This window comes from Ochotona princeps, chromosome 24 (assembly GCF_030435755.1).
Source record: "Ochotona princeps isolate mOchPri1 chromosome 24, mOchPri1.hap1, whole genome shotgun sequence".
Lineage (NCBI taxonomy): Eukaryota > Metazoa > Chordata > Mammalia > Lagomorpha > Ochotonidae > Ochotona > Ochotona princeps.
In genome coordinates, this window is record NC_080855.1 from 19,710,320 (window position 1) to 19,730,365 (window position 20,046).

The 20,046-nt window shown below is 40.9% G+C and overlaps 1 protein-coding gene across 1 annotated transcript in view; it reads right to left on the reverse strand.

Moving 5' to 3' along the window:
- Positions 1 to 19,562, reverse strand: part of DNAH3 (dynein axonemal heavy chain 3) — a 126,985-nt gene extending 107,423 nt beyond the window's left edge. The window contains exons 1-10 of the mRNA XM_036492811.2: positions 19,335 to 19,562; positions 15,890 to 15,994; positions 15,180 to 15,402; positions 13,978 to 14,050; positions 13,144 to 13,318; positions 11,165 to 11,354; positions 8,962 to 9,157; positions 6,223 to 6,348; positions 4,858 to 5,053; positions 2,976 to 3,155 (exon numbers count right to left, since the gene is read on the reverse strand). Of these exons, the coding sequence (XP_036348704.2) occupies positions 2,976 to 3,155; positions 4,858 to 5,053; positions 6,223 to 6,348; positions 8,962 to 9,157; positions 11,165 to 11,354; positions 13,144 to 13,318; positions 13,978 to 14,050; positions 15,180 to 15,402; positions 15,890 to 15,994; positions 19,335 to 19,364 (1,494 nt within the window). The 5' untranslated portion in view covers positions 19,365 to 19,562. The remainder of the gene's footprint in view (positions 1 to 2,975; positions 3,156 to 4,857; positions 5,054 to 6,222; positions 6,349 to 8,961; positions 9,158 to 11,164; positions 11,355 to 13,143; positions 13,319 to 13,977; positions 14,051 to 15,179; positions 15,403 to 15,889; positions 15,995 to 19,334) is intronic.
- Between the last annotated feature and the right edge of the window lie 484 nt (positions 19,563 to 20,046).

Consider the following 20,046-nt stretch of genomic DNA (forward strand, 5'->3'; position numbering starts at 1 on the left):
TTCTTCCCTTCTTGCCTGGATTACTCATCTTTCAATTCCCTGCTCTAAATCAGAATTCCAGAATGTTTGCCTGGGCCCCCGGAACATACTAGGTTTCTTGATTCAAATCTTACCTTTTGAAACTTTTCTACTTATCACAATTTTAATTGAGTGTGTATAAAATATCATCCTAGGTACATCACAGAATATAAAACCATGAAGGGTCTGGATCTCATTTTCAGTTCTTCACTTTAGCAGCCCCAGAGCCTAGCAAGAATGTGACACTTAATAAGTGCTGCAAAATATTGTGTAAATAAATCAATGCAGTTGGCCTTCCATACATGCCACATGCAGATTCAATCAATGGTAGAGAATATTTGGAGAGCAAAACCTGTTTTTGTACAAAACATGTAAAGACTTCCTTTGAAAAAAATCCTCATTCCCTAAACAATATAGTATTACAACAATGTGGGTAGTATTTCTATTGTGTTAGGTATTGTAACTAATCCAGAAATGAGTTAACATGTACAGGAAGATGTAGGTGGATTACACGCAAGTACTATACTAATATTACTATGGGACTTGGGCACTCTCAGATTCGGGGACTTATAGAAGGAAACACTTGCAAGAGTAGCTCTTATTATAACAGTTCGCCTCTCTTACCCTAAGTCACTAGAGACACAAGTTCTAATGCTGACTCTGCCACTGAATGACTGAACAACCTCAGCTAACTTTCCCCAGAACTTCTATTTTGTCATCTGATAAACAGAAGATTATACAAAGTTGTTCTCTCAGCTCAGGAAGAAATAAACTACAATTCTGCAGTCATTAAATGCTTAGGTTATCTTCCCCAAGAGCAGAACTCTCCAACTCTTGAATGCAGTGTCAATATGTGTGTGTGTGTGTGTGTGTGCGTGTGTGTGACAACACTCTACTTTGTATGACTTGTGCATGCTGCAATGTCAGTACCAGAAATCCCTTGTTTTCCACTCCTGACAGTCTCAGAAAAGACCTCTAGAGTACTTAACTGCGGTAAATGAATTAAACACCTCTGATGAGAGCACATCCATTCAGAAAGGCACCCACTGCAAATGACCTTTATCCTCTTTGGCAAACCCAAACATTTTTAAGTCAGTAGAGGTGCAGCTTCTTTGCTGTGGCCATGCAGCAGAGCGATGGAGGGCATAGTACTGCTCAGTTACAGGGATGAAATGGTTTAAAGAAGGATAATGGGAGTCCCAGATCATGAATCAGATCACAGGTGGGTAGGATAATAGATCACCCCTTGAAAATAACTCCTCAGTTTAAAGAAAAACTTTCAATGTTTCAACATGGCTGGCTCTCTGATGCCTTATAGAACGACATGTGAAATGAAATAGGAGCAATCCTGTGCTTTCCACGTAACTAATGGTTACTTTATATCTCTGCCTTTCTGATCCTGGACTCCTTGGTCTCATCATTCTATTAAAAGTACCCACTCATGCATGCCTCCAACTGTGGGCTTCTCTGGCATTCAAAGTGAAAAGAATTTTTCCAGCAAGACTGGGCCATGACATCCCCCTTCTTAGTAACATGTGTTTTCCTCCTGATTATTAATATACTAACATGACTGAAAAATGCTGATTTAAATTCTACTCATTGCATTTTCTGTCTTAAAAACATCACTCTCCCTCTATTTCATGTAACTCTATTTCTGCCTCTCAGTCACTTCTCATTTTACTCTTCAGTATTCGCGTTCAGTATTTAGTCAGTATTGTTTCATTCAGTAATACTGCTGAGGCAAATTATTTCTAATAGTTTCTTCAGTTTCCTTTAGTATTTCTAAAAAGACTGTAAGCTGTGAGAATGTCTTCTTGGCATTACAATTGACTCAATCTAGGACTAGCTAGGCTGTTCGAGGAAACAGCCACAAGAGTCCTGGGCTGTCACCCCAGGTCCTTGCAAACATCACCTATCAACAGCACTGAAGTGTGAAAAATAACCAATGGTGTGCAAACTTGATCTGTCCCAATGCTGCACTTTCATCCTTGTCAGTTATAGGGACTTCTTCATTTCCTTCCTAGGGACACTGGTTGGAGAACTGCCTGGTTTCTTTCCCACCCAAACACCCATATAGTTTTGTTTGAATTCAAGAGGCCCACTGCAGGGTTTTCTGGTGAAATCAACTGGTGTATTTGGCTTCACACACTTTTCTATAGCCACCAATTCACTCAATCTCTTTCGACACTCTGGGTATAGGATTCCAAAGAGAAGAATGCTCAAGAGAATCCAGGTATTTCTAACCTATGGAGAGGTATGGTGTATATGGGGAGACTGGGGTGGGAAGAAATGCAATTAATCAACAAATAAATATAAACCAAAGAGAAACAGAGATAACCCAAATGACTCACAGGTCCCTTCCCCAAGTAGGACTGGATACTGGCCTTCTTGTCACATCAGCCACCCAGAGAAACTGAGAAGAACATGGAGCCCAGAAGCATCACATACATGAGGATATTTCTGTCTGGTACTCGAAGTTTACTAACAAGTAGCTGGAATATGCAACTTTGCCCTGGAAAGAGTCTAGGCCAGGAAGGGAAGATTTATTCTCTCCTCTAGGAAACTACAACAACTTAAAACAAACAAATGCAATTATCCATAATTTAATAAAAATTCTTTGCAATTCATGGTAACCAATCCATGGTGAATTATTAACCCATGCTGGGCATGGCTTGGGACACATCTTTCCTTTGGAAATTGGCCTCACAGAGGAAACTTTACTCCTTCACAGAGTAACACTCAATGCTCTTGTTAAAACCACAATTTTGGGCTGCATGGACATTTGTTTATTGTTCCAACTGTCTTTCTCAGTTCAAGGGGGAATCAAAATATATCCTCAAAGTGACACTCCCCTATCTAAATATTACTTCAATTGTGTCTTGGACAAATAACCATTTAAATATATTTAGACAGTAAGTGAACAAAAATATGAATGAATGATTAAGTGAATACTATACCTTGGGGATCCCACGAGAACTGTTAATAATCTCCAAAAAAGAATTATATATTAATTTCCAGCAGTCATCAAATGATGGGTTAAAGACAATAGTAGGTTCACTGACTTCAACTTCGATCATGATTAGCTGAGGTATAAAGAAATCCATCTCTTGGTAGGGCTCCTTGAAATCATTCCCATCCTTCAGGAGATACAAGGTAGGACAAACATGTCAAAATGGGGCCTTCCAGAAACAAAGGTGTGAACTGTACATATTTTAGTGCCACACATGAACACTAAAGGAAAATGAGGGTTGGAGCAGTGTAGTCCACGCTGGGCTCACCCTTTCCAAAGAGTATACACAATATTATTCACTTTGGTTAGTAGCTACTACCCCTTAACTTCTTTAATAATCTTACTTAGTTGATTAGGGTACAAAGGGTCAAGGGCTACAGGAAAGTGGGTAATACAGTACCCCTTAACTTCTAAATCCTTATCGTCCTTCAGAAAAATATTTTTGTCCCTAGGAAGCCTGCTTCCCAGTTGAATATGATTGCCTCTAATTCTGTACTTTCATATTCTTCTGTACTTCCTTTCTTGTAGGGATTTATATGATGCATCTAATTTTCTCCATTATACATTATACTTGAGAGCAGGATCCATGTCTGACCCATTTCTCTTTCCCAAAATGCCAAGACAGCATGTAGTACAGAGCAACCATTCAATGAACATGATGAATACAAAATCATAAAACGTTATCTGTATACTTTAAGAGTTGCTTAGAAGCATGTGAGTTTATTTCAGAAGTTCACAAGGTCAACATTCCTACAAATATTGATAGAGAGCTATTTCTAATTCCCTACAAAAGTAGGTAATACAAGATACCTTTCATAAACTACAGTGCCTATGAAACTGCCAAAGGGCAGCTATAGAGGGCTTGCCTAAGTAACTGATTTTACAGATTTCTAGATATGTTTAAGGATGATTGATAAACATTTGCGGTGTGCCAAGTATCTGCAAATTTCCCCCACTTTCAGAAACCAATATTATACTCTTCCTTTTCAATGGAGTTTTTAGTGACATTTGTTTCAGTGTCTAGCCTTCTTCTGCTTAGCAAAGTAGGTGATGACAGGGCCATCTGTATGGTAGTCCTCTTCAAAGTGCTAACACTGCAGTCAAAACTCAGCAGCACTGCATGCTTTGTGCCTTTGAGCCTAGTCAACTGTTTTCTGTTCATATTTACTGCATTTGAAAAAAATGTTTTATAATTTAACCTTTTATAATCAAGTATTTTTTATCTGCATCAGTCTTCTTAAGGCAAAAGATGTACAAGGGATAAAATTTTTAAAAATTCTTCTTGATCCCAAGGCTATACAGATGTAGAGGATACTAAGATGCTTTGAAAACTAGGACCTAGTGTTTTAAATTTTTACTGTATTTTCACACTGGAGTAATTTTATGAAAAAATCATTAGATGAACAAAGCTGTTTGTCTTTTGTGGTGCCCTTTCAAAGAACCAAAGCCAATTATTGTCAGTGAATATAAACATAACATTCTGTAAATATCAAACACTGATTTAAGAAATCTCTTTGAATTCCTTCCTGTAGCACATTATATGGAAAAGTTTCCCCTTTCCTCACACTGTGACAGTTATGCATTCTATTTTAGGTAATTAAAAAAATTCTAACATTTTTCCATTTATGTAGTCTTACCAATTTGATAGTGGGTGATCATCTCATGAAAGTCTGTTGTGATTTTTTAAAAAAAGTCATGCGTATAAACTATTAATCACCTGATATATGCGCAAGTCAGTACTTTTATTATGTGGCCTGGCTCATAGCTGAGGGTATACATGATGATAGCCTGGTACTAACTAGGCTGTTGACTTTAAGTTCCCTCCATACCTTATGTATCATGAAAAAGGAAACAAGGTCTTCAAGGGATTTAATGACCAATTCCCTAAGATGGAGTGACATGAAGGATCCAACAGAGGCAAAATACTCCTCAATATGTCGAGAAGAGTCATAATCACTCTTGGGAGCAAAGTGAGTCCACTGTTTCTTCTGTGAGACAAAAAGCTGGGCAGAGATGGGGATCCACCTGTAAAGACAGCAGGGCATCTCTGTCAGCAGCTTCCTTCCTGGGCACCGAGAAGCCAAGCTTCACTCTCTGTGACGAGGCAGATGAGTTCCCTTCCCACTAAACAGCCTTGCACATCATTACTCTCATTTTCCAACCACATCACCTGCCAACACTTCATTTCTAGGAAGACAGGAATAAGATTTGAATTCAGAGATTGTTCATCCAATGGCAATACCAAAAAGACAGGGGCTATTGGTGGCACATTCTGCAAAAAGAGTTTATAGTTCCTTCATTATCACTAGAGACTGAGGTGAATGGGGTATAAGAAATTAGAAACACTCTTTCCAACTTTTCTCTGGTAAGTGTCTGACCTCTGATTTAGACTTTGTAGGGAAAAAGAGAAGCAAAGCAAGTAAACTCAAAAAGAGAAAACTAGGGTATGGCAGTGGCTGCTTGGAAGTTGAGAGTAGAAATTATACAGTCAAGAGAAGAAATGGATGCCTCATTGTTCTTCTCCCCCCATGTCCCCCAATTTCTCATCCACACAGGAAACCATTGGCTGTTTTATTCTACTATATTTCTTCTCTTACTGCTGGAAGAGTGCTACTCCAGCAATCAGAATTACCAGTAATAGGCATAGCTGCAGAGGTAACAGTAATGGGCACAGCTAGTCATAGCTAATAATAGTCATTGATGCAGAGGTAATAATTATGATTTGCTGAGCAGTGAATATGTGCCAACCACTATATACACATGCTCACTGGTAATAGAAACTGCTCAGTAGGTATTACCATCATCACCATTTTAAATAAGGGAATTACTCTGGCTCTGGGTATAGTCCTGAGGGTATTTGCAAAGAACAGGAAATTGCTTAAACATCTGAAAACCCTGGAAATTTGAGGCGGTTTATCTGGACCATCCAGATACAAGTCATTCAGATGTCCCAAAGATTTCCCAAACAGAGGATATGCGTATGGTACTCTCACAAGAGAGTGCAATGAAGGAGTCTCAAAAAGGCAGAGGGAGGCTAGAAATGAGGGGTGAAGAGCGGCTGGACATTAGACAGAAGGAAGAAGACCAAGAAGACCAGCAGGTGCCAGTCAACAAACTATATGCAACTCCCAGGCTGGGAACCAGTTTTCATCTTTAGGATCATTGTGACACAGCCCCTTCCTGAAGTCAAATACCTGTCGAGAAGGATCTGGCGAGCTTGCATGCAGTGCTTCTGTATTGTGAGCCAGTACTCCTCAGGCTGCAGAGGCAACTTTCCCTCCAGCAGTTCTGCTATTCGTACAAACCGGAGATTTTGAAATCTGCCAGAAGGGAGAGAGAAAACTGCTAAGTGAAATGACTGCCTGTAAGACAGGTTCAAAGGGCACATGTTCTCACTTTTCAGCAAGAAGCAACATAAGTAGAGTAAAATTCATTATATCTGACAAAGCTATGAATCTGAGGAAGGAAGGGTATAGTCCAAAATAACTTCTAAAAATACATGTTCGTTTATTTGCAAACAGAATAACAGAGTGAGAGCGAGGGAGAGAGGGTGAGAGAGAGGGAGGGGGCAGAGAGAGAGAGAGAGACAGACAGACAGAGAGAGAAAACGGATTTTCATGTGTATTGTTCTTTTCTCAGATAGCCACAATGGCTGGAACTGGGCCAGGCTGAAGCCACAATCCTCAAACTCTGCCATACTGGTGGCAGAAGCCCAAATACTTTGGGTCATCTTTGCTGCTTTCCCGGGTGGTGTCAGCAGGGAAGCAGAGTAGCCCAGACTTGAACTGGAGCCCTGATATGGAATGCTGACATTGCGGGCCATGGCTTAGCTCATGGCGCTATAATACTGGTCCTCAAAAGAACTCTCACAAAGAAGAGATTTATAAATGAATCAAACTCATAGGTGTTTTCTGAGGCTTCCTGCACCACCTCACTCTAGATGTTCTCCTTGGAAAGCAAGGCTTGGGTACTAACTAGGTATTTGGCTGATATTTGGATGCTACTTGGACCAATAAAAGTTCTTTGCAACACTGAAGACACAGAGGACAGGGCCAGGCCAAGCAGCATCTTTCACTCTCAAGTGGGTTTCACCCAAGCCTCCCTGTGGCCTCTGGGTGAGCTTCTCCAGACAATTAAGATTTCTTTGGTTTGACATAAAATGCAGCTGTATCTTTTGTTCCTCTAACCATCATGGTTAGGTTAGCCAGTCAGAAACAATGAGAGTCCTTTCCATCATCAGGGGGATCTTTTAAAAACATGTGAGATCGTGTCACTATATTAGAAACCCTCCAATGACTTTCCATTGCAGAGTACATATCAGAGTCCTGACTAGAGCCCACAAGTCTCTCTGCAGTCTACATTTTCTTTCTTGTTCCTGTTCCACCCCCACTTCTTGATATCTTCTCCCATTACCCAGCTCACTCTGCTCCCTATATATTCCATTGCTATTCTAAGAACACCCAGATGCTGCTGCATGGAGCTTTGCATAGGCTGTTTGTGTTGTTTGTTGTACTTATTCCTCCAGTATTCAAGGAGCTAACTTCCTCACCTCCAAATCTTGGCCAAAACACAAACTTCACAGTGAAAATCACCCAAGGCTATAGGTATGGTTGTGCAGTCAGCACCCTCCCTGAAGGGTCAGAATGAATGTTCTGCTTTCCAAGCATAGTACTCTAATGTTAGTCTGTGTCCATTTCAGGAGATGCAGAAGGGTGGATAGGAGATTTCCCAGATTCAGATGGAAGTATTTTATGGGTTGGTCTCTCACCCTACCCCTACCAAAACTACACTCCCTATCCTCATGACTGGTTAATTTTGCTTCTGCCATCTTCTAACATATCATATAATTCACTTATCTATTGGGTTTCTTTCGTCTGTATTTCCTCCTCAAGAATGAACTCACTGCTGTATCTACTGTACTAAATGCTTAGCACATAACAGGATCTATTGATAGTAACACCACTCATCCTGTGGATAGATTCACTAAGACATGGTATCCCTTACATATTGCAGGCACTCAGACAAGATTTATTGATTGAATGGATAGATAGCTTTCTGTCTTCCTATGATGACCTTAACCTTTACCTATTTCTTCCAAAAGCAATGGATGTTAGCCTCTTTGCCACACTAATCAGGGCTTCTTTTAACCCACTAGTCTACCAATTTTGTTTCTAGTGTATATTTACTCATAAAGCCCTCTTAATTCACCACTCATTGCCTATCACTTCCAAAAGTAGATCTTTGCCCAATTTCTTGAGTTGTCTCAGTTTTTGCCTCTGATTTTTGCCCTCCACTTTAATGAGCTAGCAGGTTATTTTCCTTATCTTCCAAAATTTCCACTGCCTATATTTCCAGTTATTTTTGGTGGAAGTGCTAAACTAAGTCTTCATCATGTGTGACCAGGAACAAGGCATTGTTAGGGAAGGACAGAACCCCAAGGACCTCACTCATAGCCCATGCTTGGCAGCCAACCTTAGTAGCCAACTCTTGTTACCACCTTACAATTCTAATTGTTAACAAAATCCTAACAAACTTCTCCAAGCAACAAGGTTTCCTTACGATTAAACACGTTCAAGGCTAGACATCCTCCCCAAACCAAATATGACAGCTATTGGTTAAGTTTAGCCAGTCCAAATTAAGCAAACATATCTGCTTTTAATTTTCCAAAAACCCACACAGATAGTGACAATTAATCATTTCGTAAGTTTGATTTTGTGTGTGCGTGTGCGTGTGTGTGTGTGTGTGTGTGTGAAGTTCAGTGTCTTCATTTTCCTACCAGGAGGGACCCATTAGAAGAAAAAAAAATCAAAACTTTGCTGTCTAGAATGTGTGATTTTCTTATTTCACTGCAAGGTCCAGGCTATTCCCACTGTACCCAGTATGACAGGCTCCCTTACATGGAAGCAAAGACAATGAGCAGGGGTAACTCTTACTCCGTAAACCACAGGTCTTTCAGGCTCAGCATCATGGGGTTCACCGTGTGCAGGTGCTCCTCATTCCATTTCTTGGCACTCCTAAAGGCACTGTGCCAGGGCACAGGGGCTCGGATCACTCTTTGAGGAAACGTGCGGGGTACACTGTTGATAAACAGCCTTTTTTTCTCCATTGGGTCCAAGAGGATGTAATCAACTAGAATCAAGAGGGAAAATATCATATTATTGAGGAGGGACCTTAAAGCCCTCTTGGCTTCAACATGGTACCAGTGTCTGAACAGCAGTTAGGATAATTTTGGGAGTGTCCACAGACCGTATTAATTCCCAGTTCCATTGCCATTCCAGCTTCCTGCTAACGTGTACCCTGGGAGGCAGCAGGTGGCAATTTAAGGAGTTGAGTCCCTACCTTCCACATAGTAGAACTAAATTGAGTTCCTGATTCCTGGCTTTAGCCTGGCCCAGCCTTGGCTAGTGTGGGCATTTGGGAAGAGAACCAGCAGATGGGAGCTCTTATATATTTTTACAATTTTAAAGTAAAATAAAAGTTTAAAACAATCTACTGTAAAAAAAAAAACCCATCCCAAACAAAACACTTAAAATGTAAATTATCTTCTGTTCATTTATAGTGAAAAATATCCCTTCATCAGCGAGATCACAGCTAAGTCCTGCACACATGCAGGAGACTAGATGAAGGTCCAGGTCTCTGGTTTCAGCCTGACCCAGTCCTGGCTTTTGTGGCCATTTGGGGAGTGACCCAGTGGAAGGCAAACCTCCCTCTCCTGCTCTCTCTCCCTCTCTGTCTCTGTCTTTCAAATAAAGAAGTAAATAAATCTTTCAAAAAATTCAACACAACAGATTTCACCAGATACTTAGGAATGGCAATTTAGGAACGAAATATTTTATATGTCAAGGGGAGAAAGAGTGGCAAAACCTTCATAGAAGAAATATTTGTGCCGGGTCATAAAGAATGAGTAAGAGTTTGTTCGGAAAATAAGGGCAGAGCATCAGTGACAGAGGGAATAGCATGTAAGGAGGCATAGTGACATCACTTTTGTACAGTAGCAGAAAGCTGTGTAACGGCAGAGAGCTCAGACACAGTAGTGAAGTTAAAGGTGAGAAGACTGGAGGATTAAGTTGGAACTGGAATTGAAAGGACCACAGATGTTTATTTTTCAGAGTCTAAGTACACAAAAGCCATTTCACTAACACTATTCGAAAGCTAGTTAGGAAAATACAGACAGACACCATGGTAGAGATAACTGTTGCTCTGACAGAACAGCCAAGTAATGAACAAAGTGGTTTATCCTTCTTTGATGTGCTTCTCACATTACTATCTGTCATCAAATATTTCCCAGTGATCCACTGTGTACACAAGATACTAGGCTAAGGATAAAAGGAAGGATCAATGATGGGCCTGTGAGCACCCAAGAGCTAATAATCTAAGAAGCCAATACCCAGGGGAAATGAAAGATCAATGCCAGTGTTAAGTCACAGTTGAGGGGGAAAAGTGTGTGTTGATAGCAGAGACAAACAGTGCAATGAATGTAGAGGACAGAGTGATCCCTGAGGAATGTAGTAAGAGACAAAAATATTTGGGAGAAGTAGGATTTGGGCTAGAGTCTATTTAAAAATTCTATTCACTTATTTGAAAAGGAGAGAGAGAGAGTACAAAGAGAGAGAACTCCCATCTTCTGGCTCCCCAAATATCTGGGGCCAGGCTAGGTCCAAAGAAGAGAGTTGAAAAGTCAATTTAGATCTCACATATGGACAGAAGAATCCCAACTACTTGAGCCATCATCATTGCTTCCCAAGCTCTGCAATAGCAGGAAACTGGAATCAGGAGCCAGAGCTGGGAGTTGAACCCAGGTACTTTGATATGGGATGCATGAAGTCATATGCTGGTCTCTTGAACTACAGAAAGCTGTTGCTACATATAGCATTGTTCCAGAGTCAGTGACATCTTTATCACCCAAGAATTTGTAAGAACCGTAAGTTTAGATCTCCTGAATAAGAACCTGAATTTTAACCAGATTCCCAGATAATGTGTACAGTAAAGTAAGGAAAGTGCTGGTGTGGATATTAGTGGCAGGGGCAGCAAAATTAAAGAATAAATGATGCTTCTGGCATATTCATTGCATCAACGTGACAACTGATAAAACAACAAAAAAGAAGGCACCAGTCCCCTAGAAATCCCCAGCCTTACCAATGCTTTTCATGAGGCTCCCATAATAGTCATTTTTTTTCTCATCCACGAGAGCACTCATCAAGGGTTCTAGGAACGGACTTGTCTGCAGCGAGTTAGAAATCAGCTTCAAAATCCGAACCATGACTTCGTCCTCCTCAGGGGCAATCATGTCTTTCCGGATTCCATTGGTCAAATAGTAATAGTATCTCTTCCATTAACACATCACCAGGAAGGAAAAGAAAAAAAAAAAATCACAATTGGGTAACTGTGGCCACCAGGCCTACCTATCAGTTTCTAAGAGACCCTGTTCATACAGCACCCATTCTCACCCTTCAACTGCTACATGATGCCTTCTAGGCCTACTGCTTTCCACATTCACTTTGCTACAACTGCATCACTGGTGAGTTTTGTCCATGACTCTAAAGGGTTCAGCAGAAGCCAGAGACATGCTGTGAAGGATTGGTCAAAGGATTTACAGCTGGTAAGTATCAGATGAGAATGAAAGATGGGGATGAAGACAGTGGATCTGGTGACTGGGGAATGAGAAACTCCTGAAGGGGACTCAAATAATGCAGCTTCTTGCTACACTTGGGGGGCAGCAGGTGGCTGGCTCAAGTACTTAGGTTCTTGTTATTCTCAACTATGTAAACATCATCAAAAAGAAAGTGAATTTATTATTTAAAAAAATATATACGTATGTATAGATTCCCAGCTCTTCCCCAGATATAAGGTTTTAACACATATCTCTAGGTGATTCTTATCTTCAGACAACTTTAAGAAACTCTGCTTAGCTGTTAAGAGCAGAGATACTCTGATATCAGCCAAATCTGGTTGAAGTTCTAGTTTTGTCTCCTACTGTCTTTTATCAATCTCCACACCAACTTCTGCATTTAGACAATGGATATAATCCTAGTATTCAGGTGTTGAATGGGGTCTGAGCTAGATTAGTGTGATTTACCAATAGCACACACTTAGTCATCATGAGTTTAAAATAATTTTTAAAAAATGCATCTGTGATGCAGAGAGCGAGAGCGAGAGACAGTGCACTCCCCTCGCTGCTGTTTCACTCCCCAAATGCCTACAAAGGCTAGGACAGAGCCAAGGTGGAGCCAGGAGCTCCATCCAGATCTCTCACCTAGATGGTAGGAATTCAGCTACCTTTACCAACACTACTACCTCCAAGACTCTGCATTAGGAAGAAGTTTGAATCAGGATCAAGGGAAGAGTATTTAACCCAGATACAATGATATGTGACATGACCTCAATGACTACCTCATAGGAGGAAATATATATTAGTTTAAGAGGCAGAGAGGTGAGTTTTTACTTCTTATAATATACTATAAACCCACAAGTTATTCTTCTCTGAAGTTTTGTTTTTCTTCTTTTAAGACAGAGGTTAGAAATTGAAATACCCATCTAGAACTAGGCAGGTAATATTAATAAGCAGAATTTGGCTGGACATTAGAAAATAAAAAGGAATGATGGGGCCCATGACAAACTGGACAACATAATGCTCACAATAAAGGAGGTAACTACTACTTAACTCCAGATAATTCAGTCTTTTTAAATGCAAGTTGGAAATCTAGCTTAAATGAGGTTTCCCTCATCTTAAAAACACATCCATAGGCCAAATTCTGGCATTACAGGGTTGTCAGATAAAATGTGGGCCACACTGAGATATACCCAAAACTATTTTTTTTTATCTGAAACTCAAATTTACCTGGTATTCTATTTGGCAAAAATCTGGATATTCTGGCCTGTGACCATGTTGTATCTATGTTCTCAGAAAAGGACATTGGTTTTTAAGACTTTACTGCATACAATGCATTCTCTCTCTGTCACACACAAACACTTTCTCTCTCTGTAATCTGTCATGGGGTCCAGAGATTCTAAAAACATTCCCACATGACTCTGCCACTCTTTCCTGGTGTAGAATCACTGAGGTGCCAAGAGCAAGACTTAGCAAACTGAGAGAAAAGGGGCCACTAAGAACATACCTCCAGATCGAGTTCAGACGGCTTGCTTTCCTTACGTTCTAGTTCCATCTCCTGCTCTAACATCACATCGATTTGCTGTTCTGGACTCATAGGTCTGCTTTCTGGGAGGGTCAAAGATTGTTCCATTTCCTTCTTCGTGGGTAGGCAGGTGGAGGTGCTGCAGGCCAACTTCATCCTGAAAAGCAGATACATCTTGACCAATGTTTGATGTCAGGCTTGCTTTTTCCATCTAAAGAGTGTGATTCTGCAATAAAAGCTCTGTGTCCTCTATCAGTCTGTGTATGAACATCAAAGATGTCCTTAACTACTCAGCAACTCATGGGTAGGTTAGCACTGGCTTTGCTCAGTTGGTTACAGTATCTAAATGTTTTGTTTTGTTTTGTTTAAAAGGCAGAGAGACATAGAAAAACAGGAGAAAAGTCTTGGAGCCACTGTTCATGCCACAAAAGGTCTGCAATAGGTAGCCAGTGTTGTGCCAGGAACCTGAACTCTACAGGGTCTCCCACTTGGATGGCAGGGAACCAAGTATCTGAGCCGTTACCACAGCCTCCCGGTGTTTGCATGAGCAGAAAGCTGGATTCAGGAAGGCAGCCGAGACTCAAACCCCGGCATTCTGATTCAAGTGGCATCTTAAACACTATGCCCAACACATACCCCAGTTAATTTATGTTTACAGCCTAAAAAATGTGGGTAGTTTAAGGCAATGAGCAGACAAATCATGTATCACTGCATGTGTGGGATGCTCTGGTGCCAAGCAGCAGGGCAGGCTTTAATGTACTACAGCCTTCCTGGTTTCAGTCCAGGTCCCCACTGCTGCCCACAGTGACACGTTACCTAGTGGAATCCTCTTTGTCTCTGAAAGAAAACTTCATCTTCTTCTTGAAGGGCTCTGATGGGTTTTTATTTGCTGGAAAGTAAAGAACGAAGGAGTCAGTGATTGGCAGCAACCTTAAACTACCTGTCCATAGAGATATGCCTCTTGGAGCAAATCAGGGAGCAAAGCTGGTCCCACTTTTGCCATTAATCAGCTATGTGACCCAATTCAGCATGTTGGGGTTCAGTTTACCCAACTGTAAAATGGGGATGAACATATTTTCCATCCTTCCACTGGACAAGCACTGATAACTGCCAAATCAGTTCATTTCCCAATACTGTGTGTATTCCAACTACTATGAGCTGTACTATTGGGTTTTTTTTTTAAGATTTATTTATTTTTTACTCCAAAGTCACAATTACAGAGACAGACAAAAAGAAATCTTCTGTCTGCTGGTTCACTCTCCAAATACCAGCAATGGCCACAGTTGGGCCAATAAGAAGCCAGGAGCTTCTTCCAGGTCTGCCATGTGGCTGTGGGGGCCCAATGCCTTAGGCCATCCTCTGCTGCTTTCCCAGGCCATCAGCAGGGAGCTGGATGGACTACGCAGCAGTCAGGTACTCGTATGGGATACCAGCACTGCAGGTGAAGTATTGGCTTGCTATGTCACTGTGCTGGCAGGAACAGTGGATTCTATCTTGCTCACTTTGTCTCACCTTCTCTTTCCCTCATTTGCCATCAGGAAAGCCAGATGCTATGTTGTGAACTGTCCTGTGGAGAGGCCCACATGTTAAGCAACTGATATCAGTGGCCAACGGTCAGCAAGGAACTGTGGTTGTGAGGTTGGAACAGAAGCATTCCTTAGCTGCCTTGTGATGACCATGGACTTGGCTGACAACTTGTGACAAACCCTAAACCCAAATGACCCAGTGAAGCCATGTCCATATTTCTAACCCACGGAAGCTAGTGAATAGTAGTTGTTTTAAGCCATAGACTTATGGGAAAAAATGTAGTACACAAGTACATAAAATAGCACTTGCTATATCTAAGGGTTCCATAACTGTTAGACATTACAATCATTACCACTGCACAGACAAGAAAGTGAGGTTTATGAAGTGATCCAGTCAGCTGTAAAAGAAATTGGAGCCAGGACTAGAACAAAGGGTTGGAAAATTTCACTGTAAAACCCTCTTCTACACTGGCATAGACTGCTACAAGTTACCTGATGGCATCCCATGCTCAGTCCTGTCCCTAGGAACAGTGATGGTGGCTGGCTGGTAGATCTTCTGCAGGTCTTTCAGCTTTAGGTCTCGGGCCATCAAGGAGTAGTTATTGGCAATGGAGTCGCTGGGCCCACGGTGGTGATGCTGCTCTTTGAAGGGCACAGCCAGAGTCCATGATGTGCGTTGCATCAGTGGAGGGTAAACGCTATGTGACATGACAGTCTAGGGGAGGAAATGCAGAATAAGACATGTCAAGGGACATCTCTGCTTCCTATACTTGGTGGAAATAACTTTCTGACCTTTCAACATCAGTTGAACTTCTCTGATTGCTGTGAGCATAACTTCAGATATCAGGATAAATAGTAACAGTATCTTTGTGAGCCAGGTAATTTATACCACTTAGCTTTATTCCTAAGGAACAGAACTGAAAGGTATATATCTTCATTTTACAATTAAGACGCCCAAATTCACACTTTACATAACATGGTTAAGTGGGAAGGTCAGGTTTTTGTTTGTCTGTTTGTTTTGTATGACAGCACAAATCTTTTCCCACACTGCTGCAGCCTCTCCGGGTGGCAGAAATGACCAAAGCCACTAATCCCATTTGTCAAGTCTGACCCCAATGGTACCTGTTGAATACCTAGAAAGAATAAGTGTGTCCTCTACCTTGTCACCCTCCACAGAAGAGCTGACAGCTGGGTAAGCATACCTGATAGAGTTCAGAGGGTTCTTCATTAGTTGAGGGAGGGAGTGGTGGCAGTTCTGGTCGCATCTGGGAATGGCTCATGTGATGTATTGAGTCATTTTTGTCAAACTGCAGGATATAACAGGAGAGCCACTCTTTATAAAATAGGACATACGCTCAAGCTTTTTAAGTTAATTAAGATTAAAGAGGTCCCCAAGAAAGGTTTTAGGTACAGAGTACTGCCCATAAAACACTCTTCCCTTCCCATCCATTATATATGGTTCATTTTTAACTCATTAATTTGTCCCTCCTTGAGCATCTTCTGAGCAAATTCAGATATTCATTCCTGCTGAGAAGAGTTCAGATCTGAAGGCTTCCTCAGGTGCTTTAGTCTTGGGTGAGATTAAAACGGTGACTCATTTTTTTTTTTTTTTGAAAAGCAGAGTTACAAACACACACACACAGAGAGAGAATCAGTGTGTGTGTGTGTGTGTGTGTGAGAGAGAGAGACAGAGAGAGAGAGAGAGAGACACAGAGAGAGAGACAGATTTTCCCTGTACTGATTCATTCCCCAAATGGTTACAACAGCTAGACGCTGGGCTTGTCAAAGTCAGGAGCCAGGAGTCAGGGCTTGGGCAATCCTTTGCTGCTTTCTCAGGCATACTAACTGAATTAGAAGTGGAATAACAGGGACTCACATAGCTGGCACCCACATAGGATGCTGGTACTGTAGGCAGCAGCTTTACTTACTAAAATGCCACAATGCCAATCCCAAGTGGGACTTTTAAACAATGGACACTTGTATCTCACACATGGAAAGCTGTACACATAAACTTGCTAAGGCAGTATCACTGATTGCATTTTATGTGTCTTTAGTACACATAAGCAGCTCTGTGCTTACAGTCTGGGTATCTGAATTCCATCCAAGGATTATATACTTGGGAGCAAACTTGTTCTTTCCATGGTCAACCCAGTCCCTGAGTGCCTCTCCACCTCTTCTGAACAGAGCTAAAAGTGGTTGCAGCACTGAAGGTTTTATCATGTATGATTTTGTCTTAAGGTTCAGCCCTTATATGCAAGACAACTACTTTACTTGGGGCTATGAAGAATAAATCTGTTGGCCTGGACTTACTGAGAGGTGATGCTATACAGCACCTCAAAGCAGCTTGGAGGGATTTTCAAGGGCAATTTGGTTCCCTGTGACTTTCACGTTAGGCAATCACTTTGGACTTTATTTTCATGTAAAATGAAACATTATAGAATCAATCTATTTGGAAATGGAGATGATGTCATGCAAGATAACTGCTGTGTGGTAGGGATGCAAGACACACACTTGACTCAGCCACCAGCAGTGTCCCAGTTGCCATGTCCCACCAAACCCTCATTGCTGACACAAGTTAATATGTCATCTCCCCTGAAACACCTACTTTACTAAATAACAATGAAAGCAATAATATATCATTATTTCAAATTATTAGTGCCATGAGATCTTTTTATGTCCACTTTCTAGCTTCAAAAATCAAGACTTGAGCTCTACCTCAAACATGATATATTTGAGAACCACTGGCAGTGTTGTTTTCATCTTACAGAAGCATTTATGTTGATTTAAATTGTTGCATTTGTCTTTTTTACTTTAAAACTCAAATTCTAGGGTCTGAGAATTAACCAATCACTTGTAAGAACTCCCTCTTTCACAGATGAAATTAATACCAGATCTATATTGATGAGGCGAACAAAGATGGAAAAATCCCAACAGCACTCTGAAAGATGCCTGGTCACCCAAGCAGTTCCAAAACTTCCAAGGAAGATTTTGGCTTAGGTTCCTAGATGTCAGTCCCATACCAACTACAAGTTATGGTTGTCTGAATTTCATCTTTGGAAGCAATAACGTTATGTGGTCAGTGGAAAAAAATCTTTTTTTCCTAGCTTTTAAATTTGCTTCAAATAAAAACATCAAGAAGCAACAAGCAAACACCACAAAATTCAAACATCCTGAGTGAGTTAACAGCAAGAATAGGAATGCGTAATTAAGCCAAAAGACCACGCCTTCCTGCAGTCAAGGATCATATTCACATTATTTTAGAGGTATCTTAGCATTCATGTTTTCATTCAATGTGGGGTGAGTCTGATTTCAGCCCTCATACCAACTGGGAAGCTTCTCTTTCCTCCAAAATAAGTAGAATGTAGCCAAAGTAGGCACAACTGACTCTATTTCAACTTGGATCTATATCTGAAGTGTGACTGAGGCCAGCCTACAGCTCCAAGGCAAAGTATGTGAAAATAGGCCAGGCCACAGAGCATTACATTATGCTAGACATAGTAACACTGACTGGTTCAGAGGTATGCAAGAGACCCCAAATGGATTCATACAGTGTTTTCTGACATTTCCTCTGGAACTAGTGAGTTATGGGGAGTATGACCCACATTGAAGTAAATTTGTGCTTCTTCACACTGAAAAAAAGAACACTAAAGTTATACACAGAGGCAGGTGAATCAATAACAGAGCGCTCAGGTTAGACAACAATACACCACATCACGCAAATAAAAAACCATTCTTGAGATAATAAAGAAAGCAAACCATTGAAAATTATATGGACCACAACAGGGAGAAGTAGAAATTTGGCATAAAGAAAGAAACATAATTTTGAGGTAGTTCAATAGGTACAGAGTCTGAAATATTCTACCAGCAGAAAACATATAAGTATATGGGAGAGAAGATGGAGATTTTTATAACAATTCTCTTGCTGTGTCAAATACCTTGGTAAAAATATTAAGGTATGTATCTTCTTTTTGATAAACTATAAGGAGATTTTACTTCAGGCAGTGGGCTTGCTGATTATCAACAAATCCACTTTAAGTTGATAAAGTTTCAATGTTAAATATTCATCTGAGAATTTTGCAGTTTGGTAACCAAGTGGATCTTAGGCTTTATAACCAAGAGTCTGGTAGCTAGAATGGTACTTTTGGGGCTAGTCATTTTTTACTAGATGTGATATTTGTAGGTTCTTCAAGGAGGCAGGTCCCAAATGCTTGTCTAAGGATCTGCTACATCAGAATGACTTAAATATTAGTTAAAAAAATACAAACTCTAGTACTTTGCTTCAAATCTTTTGGATCAGAATCTTCCAGGGTGCAGACTAAGACTCTATGTTTTAAAATGTTTAAAAATATTCTGGGATACAAAATATTCTGTTGGACAAAATATTTGGATGAATGGTTTCAGAAAGGAAGGGAAAAAAAACCAGCAGGTGTCTATTCCTGAATTTTTCCCAGAAAAATTTGAAGATTCCCAAAAGTCTAATTTGGCAAAATTCATATTTCAAGGCATACATAAAAAAAATGTGATCAATACACCTGCTCAGACAACGGAATCTAACATGGAAGTTGCTCTGTGACCAAAGAATCCCCCCTTTGCCATATACACTCCAATTTCCTGTTATGTAAGTTTTGCCTTAAAAGTCACACCTACCTTCTGAGTTGAACAATCCCTGTCGTTCATGGTGGCCACTCTAATTGTACCTATGAAATAATAATGATATAAAATAAATAATGAGCTCTCGGCTTCTCCAGAAACAGGAACTCTTCTCCTGTCCTGTTGCTCTGAAATTCACTTCTCCGTATATAGCATGATGGGAATGACACCAACAATGGAACTTTCTGAAAGCTCTGTTTCCAGGGCTGCCTCTCTGAGGTCACAGATGTTAGTCTTCTGAGGAGTAAACCTGGAAGGAAGAACATGAGAGAAAGTGAAGCTGGAGAAGGGAGGAGCAACCCGGCACTCTGCTCTTCCAACCATGGCCCTTCTTCCTTTCCTTTGAATAGCTCCTTGCTCGGAACTTTTCTTGGAACACATCGAGTTTACTGTAGAGGAAAAATGGAAGCAGAGTTACCTGTCAGTGTGGAGAGTAGGGAAAAATTGCTCATCCAAACCATCCTCCAGCAGCCTGTGCACTTTTCCCTTTTCTGCCCAGGGCCATTTTAACACTGATGGAGGCTGTACCAGGGCCCAAGCCAGTAACCAAGCCTTTGCGTCTGTTGTTAAGGAGACGAGGGTCTCCTGCTAAGCCTTCATACAAGACTGGGCTTGATCTAGCTCCCTGTCCTGGTGTCTGTCTTTGCTGGAGGTCCAGCTGGTCAGCAGGAAGTGTTCATGACAGAAGGAAAGATGGGAGGGTGTTTCA